The 19,244-nt window shown below is 44.5% G+C and overlaps 1 protein-coding gene across 1 annotated transcript; it reads left to right on the top strand.

The window, feature by feature from the left end:
* Positions 1 to 1,318: 1,318 nt before the first annotated feature.
* LOC123171410 (putrescine hydroxycinnamoyltransferase 1) lies at positions 1,319 to 11,335 on the top strand. Its single transcript, XM_044588927.1, has 2 exons — positions 1,319 to 2,342; positions 11,064 to 11,335. The coding sequence occupies exons 1-2, from the start codon at positions 1,319 to 1,321 to the stop codon at positions 11,333 to 11,335; spliced, it is 1,296 nt and encodes a 431-aa protein (XP_044444862.1).
* The last annotated feature ends 7,909 nt before the right edge of the window (positions 11,336 to 19,244 follow it).

Below are 19,244 nucleotides of genomic sequence, written 5' to 3'. Positions count from 1 at the left end.
CTAAAATTAACAGTTGGCATACCTGTGATGCCCCTACCTAATATGGACCAAAGTTTTGGGTTATACAATGGTACAAGTATGACGATTATTCAACTTGGAAGAAGATTCATCGAAGCACAACAGGAACAAATGGGGGAGGAAATGTATATATTTCAAGAATAATCATGTCACCAGCTGAAACAACATGGTTGTTCATTCTAAAAAGGATACGATATCATATGTCAGTTTGCTTTGCTATGTCTAACAACAAAACCTAGGGGCAATCTCTAAACAAGGTAGGACTATATCTACCTAAATAAGCTTTCACACATGGATAGTTACATGTAGCATTCTCATGGGAAGAACCATGGGTAATGCTAAATGATGAAGATAAAAATAAGGATGATGTGGTCAAGAAAATAATGTAATATGGTCTAAAGGTATGAACAATTAACACACTTTCAGCATGATACTTCTTTGACTAGAAGAGGCTACTGGCCAATTACATAAGAAAAAGTACATGGATAGAAATTTAGTACACTGCAAACTATCCTAAAAATAAAAAGTGACTTACCTATACTCACTTGATATGGTAGGGACCGATATGGTCTATCAGTGTGCCGAACATGCATCCATTATGTGATATCTGACTCTTCAAGCTTATTATATAATGCATACCAAAAGTGACAGCATTAGGACATTGTTATAGCTTATATGCAGAATGTAATCGTACATGTTTTCATATTTAGTTAACAAATATTAATTTGTCTTTATGGAACATTAGAAATATAGTTAATCAGAATATACTAATTATTTCTTAACTTTTGGGAAGAAAGTGGAACCTAACACTACCAATCCTGGTCCCAAGATGGATCGTCTACTTCCATGGATGGGAGCTACCGACAACACAATTTTTTTTAACAACACAACACAATGAAAATGTCAGAAATATAATCATAAAAGATAGAGTTAGTACGAAATACATAATTGTAAAGGATCAATGGATAACATATATACAAAACTATGTTCATAGAAGTCTTATATTTAAAAATGTCATCACATTGATTCCAGATTTTCTTTAGACTAAATAATTAATGTTCTCCTTATTAAACTTTATAAAGTTCTAGCCCGCGCATCGAGCGGGCCACTTTTCTAGTTTAAATAAAAAGAATCATTTTAAGAACATAAACCCCTGTACCGTGTGCACGTCTATGCATGGAGACTATAAAATGGGAGAATCGCGGCAGCTGCTGCAAGAGCGCTACACACATCACTCGACCTCAGCTCAGTCAGCAGGAGAAAAATGGGCGCGGTGCTTTCTACGAAGAACGCGGCGAAAATGGGTGTGGACGACGTGGAGGTGGTGGAGTCGTGCATGGTGGCACCCTGCCAGGAGACGCCCAGGAGAGGCATGTGGCTCTCCCCGCTCGACCTCATGCTGGTCAACAGAGGCCACACCCCCACCGTCTACTTCTACCCGTACCGCTCCGACCCCGGTGATTTCTTCGACGTGGCCAGGCTCAAGGCGGCGATGGCCATGGCGCTCGTGGCTTTCTACCCCCTGGCCGGCCGTCTCGGCATGGACGGCAACGGCCGGGCAGAGGTCGACTGCACCGGCCAAGGCGCGCTCTTCATCGTCGCTCGCTCGGACCTCACCATCGACGACTTCCGCAGCTTCTTGCCGTCGCCGGAGCTGAGGACGCTCTTTGTTCCCCGCGTCGAAGACCACTCGCCGTCCGTCTTGTGCGCTGTCCAGCTGACCTTCTTGAAGTGCGGCGGGGTGGCATTAGGGACGGCGCTGCACCACGTCGCCGTCGACGCCATCAGCGCGTTCCACTTCTTGCAGACGTGGTCTGCCTTCTCCAGGGACGGCGGCGCCGCGGCGCTAGAGCTCCCGTTCCACGACCGCAACCTCCTCCGCGCGCGCTCCCCACCCTTCGTCCACCCCGACGCCTTCTCGGTCTTCTGCCCCAAACTGAACCTATCCGTCGAGCCGTCGGAGACCGTCGTCTCCAAGGACCAGGTCACCGCTCTCAAGCGTGCCTGCGTCGGTGGCGACGGCGGCCGCGTGAGCACGTTCTGCGCCCTGAGTGCCCACGTGTGGCGGTGCGTCTGCGTCGCCCGCCGGCTGCCACCGGACGCCGCCACCCGCCTCACCTTCCCGGCCAGCGTCCGGCGCAGCATGAGGCCACCGCTCCCGCCTGGCTACTGCGGCAACGGGATCATCTGGCTTGGCGCGGCTGGCAAGGTGCGAGACGTCTCCTCCTCGGAGGACCTGGTGTTCGTGGCCGGCCAGATCAGCAGCGCCGTCCGTCGGATGGACGACGAGCTAGTGCGCTCGGCCATAGATGTTGGGGAACGCAGTAATTTTAAAAAAAATTCTACGCACACGCAGGATCATGGTGATGCATAGCAACGAGAAGGGAGAGTGTTGTTCACGTATCCTCGTAAACCGAAAACGGAAGCGTTAGCACAACGCGGTTGATGTAGTCGTACGTCTTCACGATCCGACCGATCAAGTACCGAACGCATGGCACCTCCGAGTTCAGCACACGTTCAGCCCGATGACGTCCCTCAAACTCCGATCCAGTCGAGTGTTGAGGGAGAGTTTCGTCAGCACGACAGCGTGGTGACGATGATGATGTTCTACCGACGCAGGGCTTCGCCTAAGCACCGCTACAGTATTATCGAGTGGACTATGGTGGAGGGGGGCACCGCGCACGGCTAAAAGATCAGACGGTCAATTGTTGTGTTCTTGGGGTGCTCCCCTGCCCCCGTATATAAAGGAGCAAGGGGGGAGGTGCGGCCGGCCAGGGAGGAGGCGCGCCAGGAGGAGTCCTACTCCCACCGGGAGTAGGACTCCCTCCCTTCCTTGTTGGAATAGGAGAAGGGGGAAAGAGGTGGAGGAGAGGAAGGAAAGGGGGGGCGCCGCCCCCCTTTTCTTGTCCTATTCGGACTAGGGGGGAGGGGCGCGCGGCCCTTGCCCTGGCCGCCTCTCCTCATCTCCACTAAGGCCCACTATGGCCCATTAACCCCCGGAGGGTTTCGGTAACCCCTCCGGTACTCCGGTAAAATCCCGATTTCACCCGGAACACTTCCGATATCCAAATATAGGCTTTCAATATATCAATCTTCATGTCTCGACCATTTCGAGACTCCTCGTCATGTCCGTGATCACATCCGGGACTCCGAACAACCTTCGGTACATCAAAACATATAAACTCATAATATAACTGTCATCGAAACTTTAAGCGTGCGGACCCTACGGGTTCGAGAACTATGTAGACATGACCGAGACACGTCTCCGGTCAATAACCAATAGCGGAACCTGGATGCTCATATTGGCTCCCACATATTCTACGAAGATCTTTATCGGTCAGACCGCATAACAACATACGTTGTTCCCTTTGTCATCGGTATGTTACTTGCCCGAGATTCGATCGTCGGTATCTCAATACCTAGTTCAATCTCGTTACCGGCAAGTCTCTTTACTCGTTCCGTAATACATCATCCCACAACTAACTCATTAGTTGCAATGCTTGCAAGGCTTAAGTGATGTGCATTACCGAGAGGGCCCAGAGATACCTCTCCGACAATCGGAGTGACAAATCCTAATCTCGAAATACGCCAACCCAACAAGTACCTTCGGAGACACCTGTAGAGCACCTTTATAATCACCCAGTTACGTTGTGACGTTTGGTAGCACACAAAGTGTTCCTCCGGTAAACGGGAGTTGCATAATCTCATAGTCATAGGAACATGTATAAGTCATGAAGAAAGCAATAGCAACATACTAAACGATCGAGTGCTAAGCTAACGGAATGGGTCAAGTCAATCACATCATTCTCCTAATGATGTGATCCCGTTAATCAAATGACAACTCATGTCTATGGCTAGGAAACATAACCATCTTTGATCAACGAGCTAGTCAAGTAGAGGCATACTAGTGACACTCTGTTTGTCTATGTATTCACACAAGTATTATGTTTCCGGTTAATACAATTCTAGCATGAATAATAAACATTTATCATGATATAAGGAAATAAATAATAACTTTATTATTGCCTCTAGGGCATATTTCCTTCAGTCTCCCACTTGCACTAGAGTCAATAATCTAGATTACACAGTAATGATTCTAACACCCATGGAGCCTTGGTGCTGATCATGTTTTGCTCGTGGAAGAGGCTTAGTCAACGGGTCTGCAACATTCAGATCCGTATGTATCTTGCAAATTTCTATGTCTCCCACCTGGACTAAATCCCGGATGGAATTGAAGCGTCTCTTGATGTGCTTGGTTCTCTTGTGAAATCTGGATTCCTTCGCCAAGGCAATTGCACCAGTATTGTCACAAAAGATTTTCATTGGACCCGATGCACTAGGTATGACACCTAGATCGGATATGAACTCCTTCATCCAGACTCCTTCATTTGCTGCTTCCGAAGCAGCTATGTACTCCGCTTCACATGTAGATCCCGCCACGACGCTTTGTTTAGAACTGCACCAACTGACAGCTCCACCGTTCAATGTAAACACGTATCCGGTTTGCGATTTAGAATCGTCCGGATCAGTGTCAAAGCTTGCATCAACGTAACCATTTACGATGAGCTCTTTGTCACCTCCATAAACGAGAAACATATCCTTAGTCCTTTTCAGGTATTTCAGGATGTTCTTGACCGCTGTCCAGTGATCCACTCCTGGATTACTTTGGTACCTCCCTGCTAAACTTATAGCAAGGCACACATCAGGTCTGGTACACAGCATTGCATACATGATAGAGCCTATGGCTGAAGCATAGGGAACATCTTTCATCTTCTCTCTATCTTCTGCAGTGGTCGGGCATTGAGTCTTACTCAACTTCACACCTTGTAACACAGGCAAGAACCCTTTCTTTGCTTGATCCATTTTGAACTTCTTCAAAACTTTGTCAAGGTATGTGCTTTGTGAAAGTCCAATTAAGCGTCTTGATCTATCTCTATAGATCTTGATGCCCAATATATACGCAGCTTCACCGAGGTCTTTCATTGAAAAACTCTTATTCAAGTATCCCTTTATGCTATTCAGAAATTCTATATCATTTCCAATCAGCAATATGTCATCCACATATAATATTAGAAATGCTACAGAGCTCCCACTCACTTTCTTGTAAATACAGGCTTCTCCAAAAGTCTGTACAAAACCAAATGCTTTGATCACACTATCAAAGCGTTTATTCCAACTCCGAGAGGCTTGCACCAGTCCATAAATAGATCGCTGGAGCTTGCACACTTTGTTAGCTCCCTTTGGATCGACAAAACCTTCCGGTTGCATCATATACAACTCTTCTTCCAGAAATCCATTCAGGAATGCAGTTTTGACATCCATTTGCCAAATTTCATAATCATAAAATGCGGCAATTGCTAACATGATTCGGACAGACTTAAGCATCGCTACGGGTGAGAAGGTCTCATCGTAGTCAATCCCTTGAACTTGTCGAAAACCTTTTGCAACAAGTCGAGCTTTATAGACAGTAACATTACCGTCAGCGTCAGTCTTCTTCTTGAAGATCCATTTATTCTCAATTGCTTGCCGATCATCGGGCAAGTCAACCAAAGTCCACACTTTGTTCTCATACATGGATCCCATCTCAGATTTCATGGCCTCAAGCCATTTCGCGGAATCTGGGCTCACCATCGCTTCTTCATAGTTCGTAGGTTCGTCATGGTCTAGTAGCATAACCTCCAGAACAGGATTACCGTACCACTCTGGTGCGGATCTTACTCTGGTTGACCTACGAGGTTCAGTAACAACTTGATCTGAAGTTCCATGATCATCATCATTAACTTCCTCACTAATTGGTGTAGGCGTCGCAGAAACCGGTTTCTGCGATGAACTACTTTCCAATAAGGGAGCAGGTACAATTACCTCATCAAGTTCTACTTTCCTCCCACTCACTTCTTTCGAGAGAAACTCCTTCTCCAGAAAGATTCCGAATTTAGCAACAAAAGTCTTGCCTTCGGATCTGTGATAGAAGGTGTACCCAACAGTCTCCTTTGGGTATCCTATGAAGACACATTTCTCCGATTTGGGTTCGAGCTTATCAGGTTGAAGCTTTTTCACATAAGCATCGCAGCCCCAAACTTTAAGAAACGACAACTTTGGTTTCTTGCCAAACCACAGTTCATAAGGCGTCGTCTCAACGGATTTTGATGGTGCCCTATTTAACGTGAATGCGGCCGTCTCTAAAGCATAACCCCAAAACGATAGCGGTAAATCAGTAAGAGACATCATAGATCGCACCATATCTAGTAGAGTACGATTACGACGTTCGGACACACCATTACGCTGTGGTGTTCCGGGTGGCGTGAGTTGCGAAACTATTCCGCATTGTTTCAAATGAAGACCAAACTCATAACTCAAATATTCTCCTCCACGATCAGATCGTAGAAACTTTATTTTCTTGTTACGATGATTTTCAACTTCACTCTGAAATTCTTTGAACTTTTCAAATGTTTCAGACTTATGTTTCATTAAGTAGATATACCCATATCTGCTTAAATCATCTGTGAAGGTGAGAAAATAACGATATCCGCCACGAGCCTCAACATTCATCGGACCACATACATCTGTATGTATGATTTCCAACAAATCTGTTGCTCTCTCCATAGTTCCGGAGAACGGCGTTTTAGTCATCTTGCCCATGAGGCACGGTTCGCAAGTACCAAGTGATTCATAATCAAGTGGTTCCAAAAGTCCATCAGTATGGAGTTTCTTCATGCGCTTTACACCGATATGACCTAAACGGCAGTGCCACAAATAAGTTGCACTATCATTATCAACTCTGCATCTTTTGGCTTCAATATTATGAATATGTGTATCACTACTATCGAGATTCAACAAAAATAGACCACTCTTCAAGGGTGCATGACCATAAAAGATATTATTCATATAAATAGAACAACCATTATTCTCTGATTTAAATGAATAACCGTCTCGCATCAAACAAGATCCAGATATAATGTTCATGCTTAACGCTGGCACCAAATAACAATTATTTAGGTCTAAAACTAATCCCGAAGGTAGATGTAGAGGTAGCGTGCCGACCGCGATCACATCGACTTTGGAACCATTTCCCACGCGCATCGTCACCTCGTCCTTAGCCAATCTTCGCTTAATCCGTAGCCCCTGTTTCGAGTTGCAAATATTAGCAACAGAACCAGTATCAAATACCCAGGTGCTACTGCGAGCATTAGTAAGGTACACATCAATAACATGTATATCACATATACCTTTGTTCACCTTGCCATCCTTCTTATCCGCCAAATACTTGGGGCAGTTCCGCTTCCAGTGACCAGTCTGCTTGCAGTAGAAGCACTCAGTCTCAGGCTTAGGTCCAGACTTGGGTTTCTTCTCCTGAACAGCAACTTGCTTGCTGTTCTTCTTGAAGTTCCCCTTCTTCTTCCCTTTGCCCTTTTTCTTGAAACTGGTGGTCTTATTGACCATCAACACTTGATGCTCCTTTTTGATTTCTACCTCCGCAGCCTTTAGCATTGCGAAGAGCTCGGGAATCGTCTTATCCATCCCTTGCATGTTATAGTTCATCACGAAGCTCTTGTAGCTTGGTGGCAGTGATTGGAGAATTCTGTCAATGACGCTATCATCCGGAAGATTAACTCCCAGTTGAATCAAGTGATTGTTATACCCAGACATTTTGAGTATATGCTCACTGACAGAACTATTCTCCTCCATCTTGCAGCTGTAGAACTTATTGGAGACTTCATATCTCTCAATCCGGGCATTTGCTTGAAATATTAACTTCAACTCCTGGAACATCTCATATGCTCCATGACGTTCAAAACGTCGTTGAAGTCCCGGTTCTAAGCCGTAAAGCATGGCACACTGAACTATCGAGTAGTCATCAGCTTTGCTTTGCCAGACGTTCTTAACGTCGTCAGTTGCATCTGCAGCAGGCCTGGCACCAAGCGGTGCTTCCAGGACGTAATTCTTCTGTGCAACAATGAGGATAATCCTCAAGTTACGGACCCAGTCCGTGTAATTGCTACCATCATCTTTCAACTTTGCTTTCTCAAGGAACGCATTAAAATTCAACGGAACAACAGCACGGGCCATCTATCTACAATCAACATAGACAAGCAAGATACTATCAGGTACTAAGTTCATGATAAATTTAAGTTCAATTAATCATATTACTTAAGAACTCCCACTTAGATAGACATCCCTCTAATCCTCTAAGTGATCACGTGATCCATATCAACTAAACCATGTCCGATCATCACGTGAGATGGAGTAGTTTCAACGGTGAACATCACTATGTTGATCATATCTACTATATGATTCACGCTCGACCTTTCGGTCTCCGTGTTCCGAGGCCATATCTGTTATATGCTAGGCTCGTCAAGCTTAACCTGAGTATTCCGCGTGTGCAACTGTTTTGCACCCGTTGTATTTGAACGTAGAGCCTATCACACCCGATCATCACGTGGTGTCTCAGCACGAAGAACTTTCGCAACGGTGCATACTCAGGGAGAACACTTATACTTTGATAATTTAGTGAGGGATCATCTTATAATGCTACCGTCAATCAAAGCAAGATAAGATGCATAAAAGATAAACATCACATGCAATCAATATAAGTGATATGATATGGCCATCATCATCTTGTGCTTGTGATCTCCATCTCTGAAGCACCGTCATGATCACCATCGTCACCGGCGCGACACCTTGATCTTCATCGTAGCATCGTTGTCGTCTCGCCAATCTTATGCTTCTACGACTATCGCTACCGCTTAGTGATAAAGTAAAGCATTACAGGGTGATTGCATTGCATACAATAAAGCGACAACCATATGGCTCCTGCCAGTTGCCGATAACTCGGTTACAAAACATGATCATCTCATACAATAAAATTTAGCATCATGTCTTGACCATATCACATCACAACATGCCCTGCAAAAACAAGTTAGACGTCCTCTACTTTTTGTTGCAAATTTTACGTGGCTGCTACAGGCTTAGCAAGAACCGTTCTTACCTACGAATCAAAACCACAACGATAGTTTGTCAAGTTGGTGTTGTTTTAACCTTCGCAAGGACCGGGCGTAGCCACACTCGGTTCAACTAAAGTTGGAGAAACTGACACCCACCAGCCACCTATGTGCAAAGCACGTCGGTAGAACCAGTCTCGCGTAAGCGTACGCGTAATGTCGGTCCGGGCTGCTTCATCCAACAATACCGCCGAACCAAAGTATGGCATGCTGGTAAGCAGTATGACTTATATCGCCCACAACTCACTTGTGTTCTACTCGTGCATATAACATCAACGCATAAAACTAGGCTCGGATGCCACTGTTGGGGAACGCAGTAATTTCAAAAAAAAATCTACGCACACGCAGGATCATGGTGATGCATAGCAACGAGAGGGGAGAGTGTTGTCCACGTACCTCGTAGACCGAAAGCGGAAGCGTTAGCACAACGCAGTTGATGTAGTCGTACGTCTTCACGATCCGACCGATCAAGTACCAAACGCACGGCACCTCCGAGTTCAGCACACGTTCAGCCCGATGACGTCCCTCAAACTCCGATCCAGCCGAGTGTTGAGGGATAGTTTCGTCAGCACGATGGCGTGATGACGATGATGATGTTCTACTGACGCTGGGCTTCGCCTAAGCACCGCTACAGTATTATCGAGGTGGACTATGGTGGAGGGGAGCACCACACACGGCTAAAAGATCAAACGATCAATTGTTGTGTTCTTGGGGTGCACCCCTGCCCCCCCCCCCCCCCCGTATATAAAGGAGCAAGGGGGGAGGTGCGGCCGGCCAGGGAGGAGGCGCGCCAGGAGAAGTCCTACTCCCACCGGGAGTAGGACTCCCTCCCTTCCTTGTTGGAATAGGAGAAGGGGGAAAGAGGTGGAGGAGAGGAAGGAAAGGGGGCGCCGCCCCCCTCTCCTTGTCCTATTCGGACTAGGGGGGGCGCGGCCCTTGCCCTGGCCGCCTCTCCTCATCTCCACTACGGCCCACTATGGCCCATTAACCCCCGGGGGGTTCCGGTAACCCCTCCGGTACTTCGATAAAATCCCGATTTCACCCAGAACACTTCCGATATCCAAATATAGGCTTCCAATATATCAATCTTCATGTTTCGACCATTTCGAGACTCCTCGTCATGTCCGTGATCACATCCGGGACTCCGAACAACCTTCGGTACATCAAAACATATAAACTCATAATATAACTGCCATCAAAACTTTAAGCGTGCGGACCCTACGGGTTCGAGAACTATGTAGACATGACCGAGACACGTCTCCGGTCAATAACCAATAGCGGAACCTGGATGCTCATATTGGCTCCCACATATTCTACGAAGATCTTTATCGGTCAGACCGCATAACAACATACGTTGTTCCCTTTGTCATCGGTATGTTACTTGCCCGAGATTCGATCGTCGGTATCTCAATACCTAGTTCAATCTCGTTACCGGCAAGTCTCTTTACTCGTTCCGTAATACATCATCCCACAACTAACTCATTAGTTGCAATGCTTGCAAGGCTTAAGTGATGTGCATTACCGAGAGGGCCCAGAGATACCTCTCCGACAATCGGAGTGACAAATCCTAATCTCGAAATACGCCAACCCAACAAGTACCTTCGGAGACACCTGTAGAGCACCTTTATAATCACCCAGTTACGTTGTGACGTTTGGTAGCACACAAAGTGTTCCTCCGGTAAACGGGAGTTGCATAATCTCATAGTCATAGGAACATGTATAAGTCATGAAGAAAGCAATAGCAACATACTAAACGATCGAGTGCTAAGCTAACGGAATGGGTCAAGTCAATCACATCATTCTCCTAATGGTGTGATCCCGTTAATCAAATGACAACTCATGTCTATGGCTAGGAAACATAACCATCTTTGATCAATGAGCTAGTCAAGTAGAGGCATACTAGTGACACTCTGTTTGTCTATGTATTCACACAAGTATTATGTTTCTGGTTAATACAATTCTAGCATGAATAATAAACATTTATCATGATATAAGGAAATAAATAATAACTTTATTATTGCCTCTAGGGCATATTTCCTTCAATAGACTACTTCGAGCTCACCGAGATGGACAGCAAGCCGGCGCCGGGGTGCATGCCAGAGACGGAGCTTCGGGTGATCAGCTGGCTTGGCATGCCGGTGTACGACGTGGACTTCGGGTGGGGGAAGCCACTGGCAATGCTGCGCGCCGTGTCAGAGCGCGCCAGGTTCGTCTATCTGATGGACAGCGGGAAGGAGGACAGCAGCGTGCGCGTCCTCATGTGTACGGCGGCCGCGATCCTCAACGACTTCCAGCGCCTATTGTACGCCCGGTTCTAGCTCCAGGCGCCGCCTGGCATCAGAGTACGGATTGGGCCTTTCACCCTGTCAATTTATCAAACACCTTCACTGCCACCACCATGGTATTTTGGAACTTCCGTTGAGGAGCCACGCGAGTCTCGTATTGTATCAGTATGTTTTTTTGGCATCGGAAACTTTTGATATATTCATCTCTAATCATGGCAGTAAAAAAATGTCAGAGGTAATAAAAATTATAACTAGATCCGTGGACCATTTAGCGACAACTACATTCACTTGAATGAGCCGAAGACGTGCCGCTGTCATCGCTCCCCCTTGTCGGAGCCGGGCAAACATTTTTCTTGTAAACAGTCGAAAAGTCGTCGTACTAAGGCTCTATAGGACTAGCGCACCAAAGCAACAACTATCGCCGATGATGAAAGTCGTACATCGGAAGCATTAAATCTATAAACACCCAAACAAAGATGAACAAAGACCGGATCCAAACAGATCTACCGAACACCGGCACCAACCGAATCCCGCAAGTTTCGATGGAGACACATCCTCCGACGACGCTAGATGCACCATTGGGACGGGGATAGAATGTGGGAGACATTATTCCAACTGAGGGACATTGCCGCCGCCATACAACCCCAAACAAGACACTGGACGTAAAAAGAACTAGAACGGGGTCCCTCCTGCCAACGGTGGCTCGAGATCCTCCGCACCTCCATGGCCCACACTACAAAAAAATATACTTCCGTGATGATACGTGTTTGTCACAGTAGGTCACGTTTTCTGTCATGCATGTACATCCATAACAATTTTATTTTTATGACAGAATCAAGATAGTCATACCTGTGCTGTCGTAGAAGTGTTCCATGACATTACCAAAATTATCATCACGGAAGTGTCTACTTCCATGACGATAAATCGCGCGTCACAGAAGTGCTTTCATTAAGGGTGACCGACACGTGGCATCCACCGTAACGGTTCGCTGTTAAGCTATCGGGTCCGGTTTTGGATCCGATAACCCGTTAACAACCCGGACCAATGAGAATTTTCCACGTGTAAAATTCTGATTGGCCGGAGGAAACACGTGTCAGCTCGTCAGTCGGTCAGATAGGCGCCTATGATATGTCGACACGTGCGACGGCCCACCACTGGCCCAGTTAGCTTACAAAGGCCGGCCCGTTTGACTTGGTCAAAAGTTCGCGGGCTGGCCCATGAAAAGCCTGTTAATGGTCTCTTTGCAAATAGCCCATTTTACGGCCCGGTAACTCACGACCCGTTAGGGCCTACCCGAAATCGGCCCAACAACGTCATGTGGGTCGTCGAGTATAACACTAGTCAGTTTCACTTTAGGCCCATGTATGGCCCATGATGTCTTTCGGCCCATATGAGGCCTTTCGTACCTTTAGGCCCTTTATAGGCCCACGGTGACTCTAGCCCATAATGAACAGTAAATTTCTTTGTACCCATTAACGGCCCATGATTCACATGGGTCGTTTCCAGCCCGTGTTAGCTTTCGGCCTACTGACGGCCCATACATTCTTGGGCTCCTTTCCAGCCCACGATTACTTCCGGCCCGTTACTGGCATGTTCCCCTAATGGGCCAAATTCGGCCCGCGGCCAGAGTCAGCCCGTTTGTGGCCTGTTAACCCATTGCACCGTTTCCAGCTCGTCCTATATTCTGGCCCATTAACGACTCGTTATGCCTGTGACAGAAGTAAGCCTTTGTTGTCCTCCGGCCTGTTAACGGCCCGTTACCGTGCTGGGCCGATACCAATTACGCCCGTTTACGGCCCATGTAGACCCATTTATCCGACGGCCCGAGGCCCACCGATTCTACGGCCCTGTTGGAGGCCCATTTATCGACTGCCCGTAGGAGGCCCATGGATCCTACGGACTATAGCAGGGGCAAGGTTACCAAGGTCAGTATATGGCCCATGGTTGTTGCGGCCACTAGTAAACCATGGAAGAAGACTAGGAAATAAATAAGCCCGAACCTAACGCTAGGCTATTAAGGCGATTGCACAAATTACATCTACTGGGCATCAAAGATCGCCACCAGTGCAAATATAGGGAACAACCTACACTATACAAAAATGGTTTGCTGTTTTCTTCAGCCGGTGGCTACCCGTTACGAACAAATTTTGTATCGCAACAAAACAAATTACAACTATAAAACAAAAGGTTGGCATAAAAGTTAACAGTCTGGCAGATAAATGCACCACGAGAAGTTCAGAAGCTCAGTTCATTTGACCTGATTGTTACGTTTTCATGTTGTATTGTCCGTTGGAGCACCATAACCTTCACCTTCATTTCTCCTATGCTCCTGAACAACATAGCAAATGTCTGATAGTCTGGTTTCAAAACCATACATATCTTGACGACATCTAACAATGTCTGTCCTTGTTTCACAAAGGGTCTCTGTTAGGGAATGAACTTGTGTCTGGAGCGCAGATATAACATTGTTTTGAGCTTGCATATTTTGATCATGAGACAGTTTGGACGAGATTGGCTTAACAACCAACCCAGTATTTACGCAGGAACGTGCTTTTGGCACTGTTAGTGGACAGGTATTGACCCACTGCAGAAAGAGCTGACATTGTGGTTATAGTTGCCTCGCCACCTTCAGAAGGTGGTGGTTCCACCACTTTTTCCGTAGCTTGCAGAAAAGTTGAGTTTTTACATTAGTAGTACCAGAACAGAAGATATTAAGGAGGCAGCAAAACCAAAAGAAATAGCTTTGGTCTATATACAGAACTTATTCTGGTGAACTCATGTAAAATATTAGTTGTATTTTACTACAAAGTACATAATAAAACCAGGTTCCAAACATATGACCATGTATCATGGCTAATGTATTGTCTATTTCTTCACATTGTATTGACAGCTAAGGACAAAGAGACAAAGTTTATAATACGGTAAGCATAGTATGACATCATTCATATCACAACAACTGAGAACAGACAAACAGGCAATTGTAACGTTGTGTGGGCAAGTCCAGCACAGAACTAGATTACAGATCAAGATCAAAGGAACACCACTCCTCTCTTTTAAACCTTGTAAAGTGCAATGATACGCTAAGACAATTGTGTATAAAATTGAAAAGAGTAATAGACATTGGCCGCAAACCATGCAGTTCAAGGCACAAGTCAGAGTAAGTAGTAGTTAAAAGGCATGAGGATTAAGGACTTACAACAGTGGCTTTGACTGGTGTAGTCATGCCCTTCGTCTTGCTGGTGTGACAGTCCTTGAAGATTTCCACAGCATTTGGTTCAGGTACTTTTTGGTCCTTGCGGGCTTTCCTCTGCATTTGGAACAAGTCAATATAGATCTGATAATATGGTATGATACGTCTCCATTGTATCTACTTATCCAAACACTTTTGCCCTTGTTTTGGACTCTAACTTGCATGATTTGAATGGAACTAACCCGAACTGACGCTGTTTTCAGCAGAATTGCCATGGTGTTATTTTTGTGTAGAAATAAAAGTTCTCGGAATGACCTGAAACTTCACGAAGAATATTTTTGGAATATATAAAAAATATTGGCAAAAGAATCAAGACCAGGGGGCCCACACCCTGTCCATGAGGGTGGGGGCACGCCTACCCCCCTGGGCGCGCCCCCTGTCTCGTGGGCCCCCTGATGCTCCACCGACCTCAACTCCAACTCCATATATTCATGTTCGGGGAGAAAAAAATCAGAGAGAAGGATTCATCGCGTTTTACGATACGGAGCCGCCGCCAAGCCCTAAACTCTCTCGGGAGGGCTGATCTGGAGTCCGTTTGGGGCTCCGGAGAGGGGAATATGTCGCCGTCGTCATCATCAACCATCCTCCATCACCAATTTCATGATGCTCACGCACATGCGTGAGTAATTCCATCGTAGGCTTGCTGGACGGTGATGGGCTGGATGAGATTTATCATGTAATCGAGTTAGTTTTGTTAGGGTTTGATCCCTAGTATCCATTATGTTCTGAGATTGATGTTGCTATGACTTTGCTATGCTTAATGCTTGTCATTAGGGCCCGAGTACCATGAATTCAGATCTGAACCTATTATGTTTTCATGAATATATGTGAGTTCTTGATCCTATCTTGCAAGTCAATAGTCACCTACTATGTGTTATGATCCGGCAACCCCGAAGTGACAATAATCGGGACCACTCCCGGTGATGACCGTAGTTTGAGGAGTTCATGTATTCACTAAGTGTTAATGCTTTGGTCCGGTACTCTATTAAAAGGAGGCCTTAATATCCCTTAGTTTCCAGTAGGACCCCGCTGCCACGGGAGGGTAGGACAAAAGATGTCATGCAAGTTCTTTTCCATAAGCACGTATGACTATATTCGGAATACAGGCCTACATTACATTGATGAACCGGAGCTAGTTCTGTGTCACCCTATGTTATAACTGTTGCATGAGGGATCGCATCCGACATAATTATCCATCACTGATCCATTGCCTACGAGATTTTCACATATTGATCTTTGCTTAGTTACTTTTCCGTTGCCACTATTACAATTACTACAAAACTGCTACCGTCACTTTTGCCACCGTTACCATTATTACCATACTACTTTGCTACTAAATACTTTGCGGCAGATATTAAGTTTTCCAGGTGTAGTTGAATTGACAACTCAGCTGCTAATACTTGAGAATATTCTTTGGCTCCCCTTGTGTCGAATGAATAAATTTGGGTTGAATACTCTACCCTCGAAAACTGTTGCGATCCCCTATACTTGTGGGTTATCAAGACTATTTTCTGGCGCCGTTGCCGGGGAGCATAGCTCTATTCTTTGAGTCACTTGGGATTTATATCTGCTGATCACTATGAGGAACTTGAAAGACGAAAAAACCAAGATTTACCCCTCAACTACGAGCGGAGGTAAGGAACTGCCATCTAGCTCTGCACTTGATTCTCCTTCTGTTTTGAGTAAACTTGCGACACCTAAATCTGCTTCTGCTATTAATTCTAATATGTCGCATGTTATTGATGATGCCACTTCTATTATGCATGATACTTATGATGAAACTACTTCTATGCTTGATAATACTCTGCCATTAGGTGAATTTTTGGATGAACAACTTGCTAGGGTTAGAGAGAATGAAATTATTGAAACTGGTAATATTGATGAAAGTGATGATGAAGATTCTCCCCCTAGATATGAATTGCCTGTTGTGCCTGAGGGTTTTGTTATGGATGAAGAAACTGCTAGAGATTTTCTTGCTTGCAATGATAGAAATGATCTTAAGAAACTATTAGCTAAGCTGAAAGAAAAATCTCTGAATGCTAGAATGAAATATGACCCTGCTTTTGCTACCTCACCTATTTATATTACTGGTAAGGATTATGATTTCGATCCTGAGATAATTACTTTGGTTGAATCTGATCCTTTCTATGGCTATGAATCTGAAACCGTTGTGGCACATCTTACTAAATTAAATGATATAGCCACCCTATTCACTCATGAGGAAAAAATTTGTTACTACTATATCCTCAAGTTATTTCCGTTCTCATTAAAGGGTGATGCTAAAACATGGTTTAATTCTCTTGATCCTTGTTGTGTGCGTAGTCCCCAGGATATGATTTATTACTTCTCTGCTAAATATTTCCCTGCTCATAAGAAACAAGTTGCTTTAAGGGAAATATATAATTTTGTGCAAACTGAAGAAGAGAGTCTCCCACAAGCTTGGGGGAGGCTTCTCCAATTACTTAATGCTTTGCCTGATCATCCTCTCAAGAAAAATGAAATACTTGATATCTTTTATAATGGACTAACCGATGCTTCCAGAGACCACCTGGATAGTTGTGTTGGTTGTGTTTTCAGGGAAAGAACTGTTGATCAAGCTGTGTTGATCAAGCTGAATTGCTATTGAATAATATGTTGAGTAATGAAAACAATTGGACACTTCCTGAACCAACTCCTAAGCCAACTCCGAAGAAAAGGGGTATTCTATTTCTCAGTCCTAAAGATATGCAAGAGGCAAAGAAATCTATGAAAGAAAAATGTATTAAAGCTGAAGATGTTAAGAATTTACCACCTATCGAAGAAATACATGGTCTTGATAACCCGACACAGGTAGTAAAGGTAAATTCTCTCTATAGATATGATAAAGCTGAAATCCCGTCTACTAAGTTTGCTAGCCAATACTTGGATGAGTTTGATGACTTTATGGTTAAACAAGAAAACTTCAATGCTTATGTTGGTAGACAATTGAAACATAATGCTTATATGATTGAACACTTGAGTGATTATATGTCTAGAGTTAAAGGTGAACTTAAACTTATTAGTAAACATGCTTCTATGGTTACCACTCAAGTACAACAAGTGCTTAAAGCTCAAAATGATTTGCTCAATGAACTAAATAATAAGAAAAATGATAATGTTGTTAGAGTTATGACTAGAGGGGGTAAAATGACTCAGGAACCTTTGTATCCTGAGGGCCACCCTAAGAGAATGGAGCAAGATTCTCAGAGAACTAATGTTGATGCACCTAGTCCTTCTAAGAGGAAGAAAAAGAAAAATGATAGGACTTCGCATGCTTCTAGTGAACCTATTGTTGACACACCTGAGAACCCCAATGATATTTCTATTTCTGATGATGAAACACAATCTGGTGATGAACATGAACCTAGTGATAATGTTAATGATGATGTTCATGTTGATGCTCAACCTAGCGATAATAATGATGTAGCAATTGAACCTGCTGTTGATCTTGATAACCCACAATCAAAGAATCAACGTTATGATAAGAGAGACTTCGTTGCTAGGAAGCACGGTAAAGAAAGAGAGCCATGGGTTCAGAAACCCATGTCTTTTCCTCCTAAACCATCCAAGAAAAAGGATGATGAGGATTTTGAGTGCTTTGCTGAAATGATTAGACCTATCTTTTTGCGTATGTGTTTGACCGATATGCTTAAAATGAATCCTTATGCTAAGTACATGAAAGATATTGTTACAAATAAAAGAAAGATACCGGAAGCTGAAATTTCCACCATGCTTGCTAATTATACTTTTAAAGGTGGAATACCTAAGAAACTAGGAGATCTAGGAGTACCAACTATACCATGCTCCATTAAAAGAAACTATGTTAGAACTGCTTTATGTGATCTTGGAGCCGGTGTTAGTGTTATGCCTCTCTCTTTATATCGTAGACTTGATTTGAATAAGTTGACACCTACTGAAATATCTTTGCAAATGGCCGATAAATCAACTGCTATACCTGTCGATATTTGTGAGGATGTGCCTGTTGTGGTTGCAAACGTTACTATTTTAACGGACTTTGTTATTCTTGATATTCCCGAGGACGATAGCATGTCTATTATCCATGGTAGACCCTTTTTGAATACTGCAGGGGCTGTTATTGATTGCAACAAAGGCAATGTCACTTTTCATGTTAATGGTAATGATAATACGGTACACTTTCCGAGGAAACAACCTCAAGTCCACAGTATCAATTCTATTGGAAAAATTCCAATGATTACTATTGGAGGTTTTGAATTTCCTCTTCCTACTGTCAAGAAGAAATATGATATTCTTATTATTGGGGACGTGCATATCCCCGTTGAGGTAACTTAGTGTTATTCAAAAATTCCCCGGTTTCATGCGATTCAGAAAGAGTTTGTTAACAAGACTTGATCAACCTTGTTAGTGGATTCCTTTTGATGAGCATGAGATGGATGAAGTTAGAAAGCACAAACTCTTTGTACCCTCCTTTTACCTTCTGTTATTTAGATTAAATAAAGCAAAAATAGTATTTTCTGTCTGTTTTCTGAATTATCCGTGCAATAAAAAATACCCCAAAAATAAAAGTTCTCCAAATGCCCTGAAATTGGAATATGATTTTTTGTAGAATATTTAAGAATATCTGGCACTGAGAACACATCAGGTGGAGCCACCACCTGGCCACGAGGGTCCAAGGCGCGCCCTACCCCCTGGGCG

This window comes from Triticum aestivum, chromosome 7D (assembly GCF_018294505.1).
Source record: "Triticum aestivum cultivar Chinese Spring chromosome 7D, IWGSC CS RefSeq v2.1, whole genome shotgun sequence".
Classification (NCBI taxonomy): domain Eukaryota; kingdom Viridiplantae; phylum Streptophyta; class Magnoliopsida; order Poales; family Poaceae; genus Triticum; species Triticum aestivum.
The sequence above is the reverse complement of the archived record's forward strand: the minus strand, read 5'-3'. Positions and strand labels throughout refer to the sequence as shown.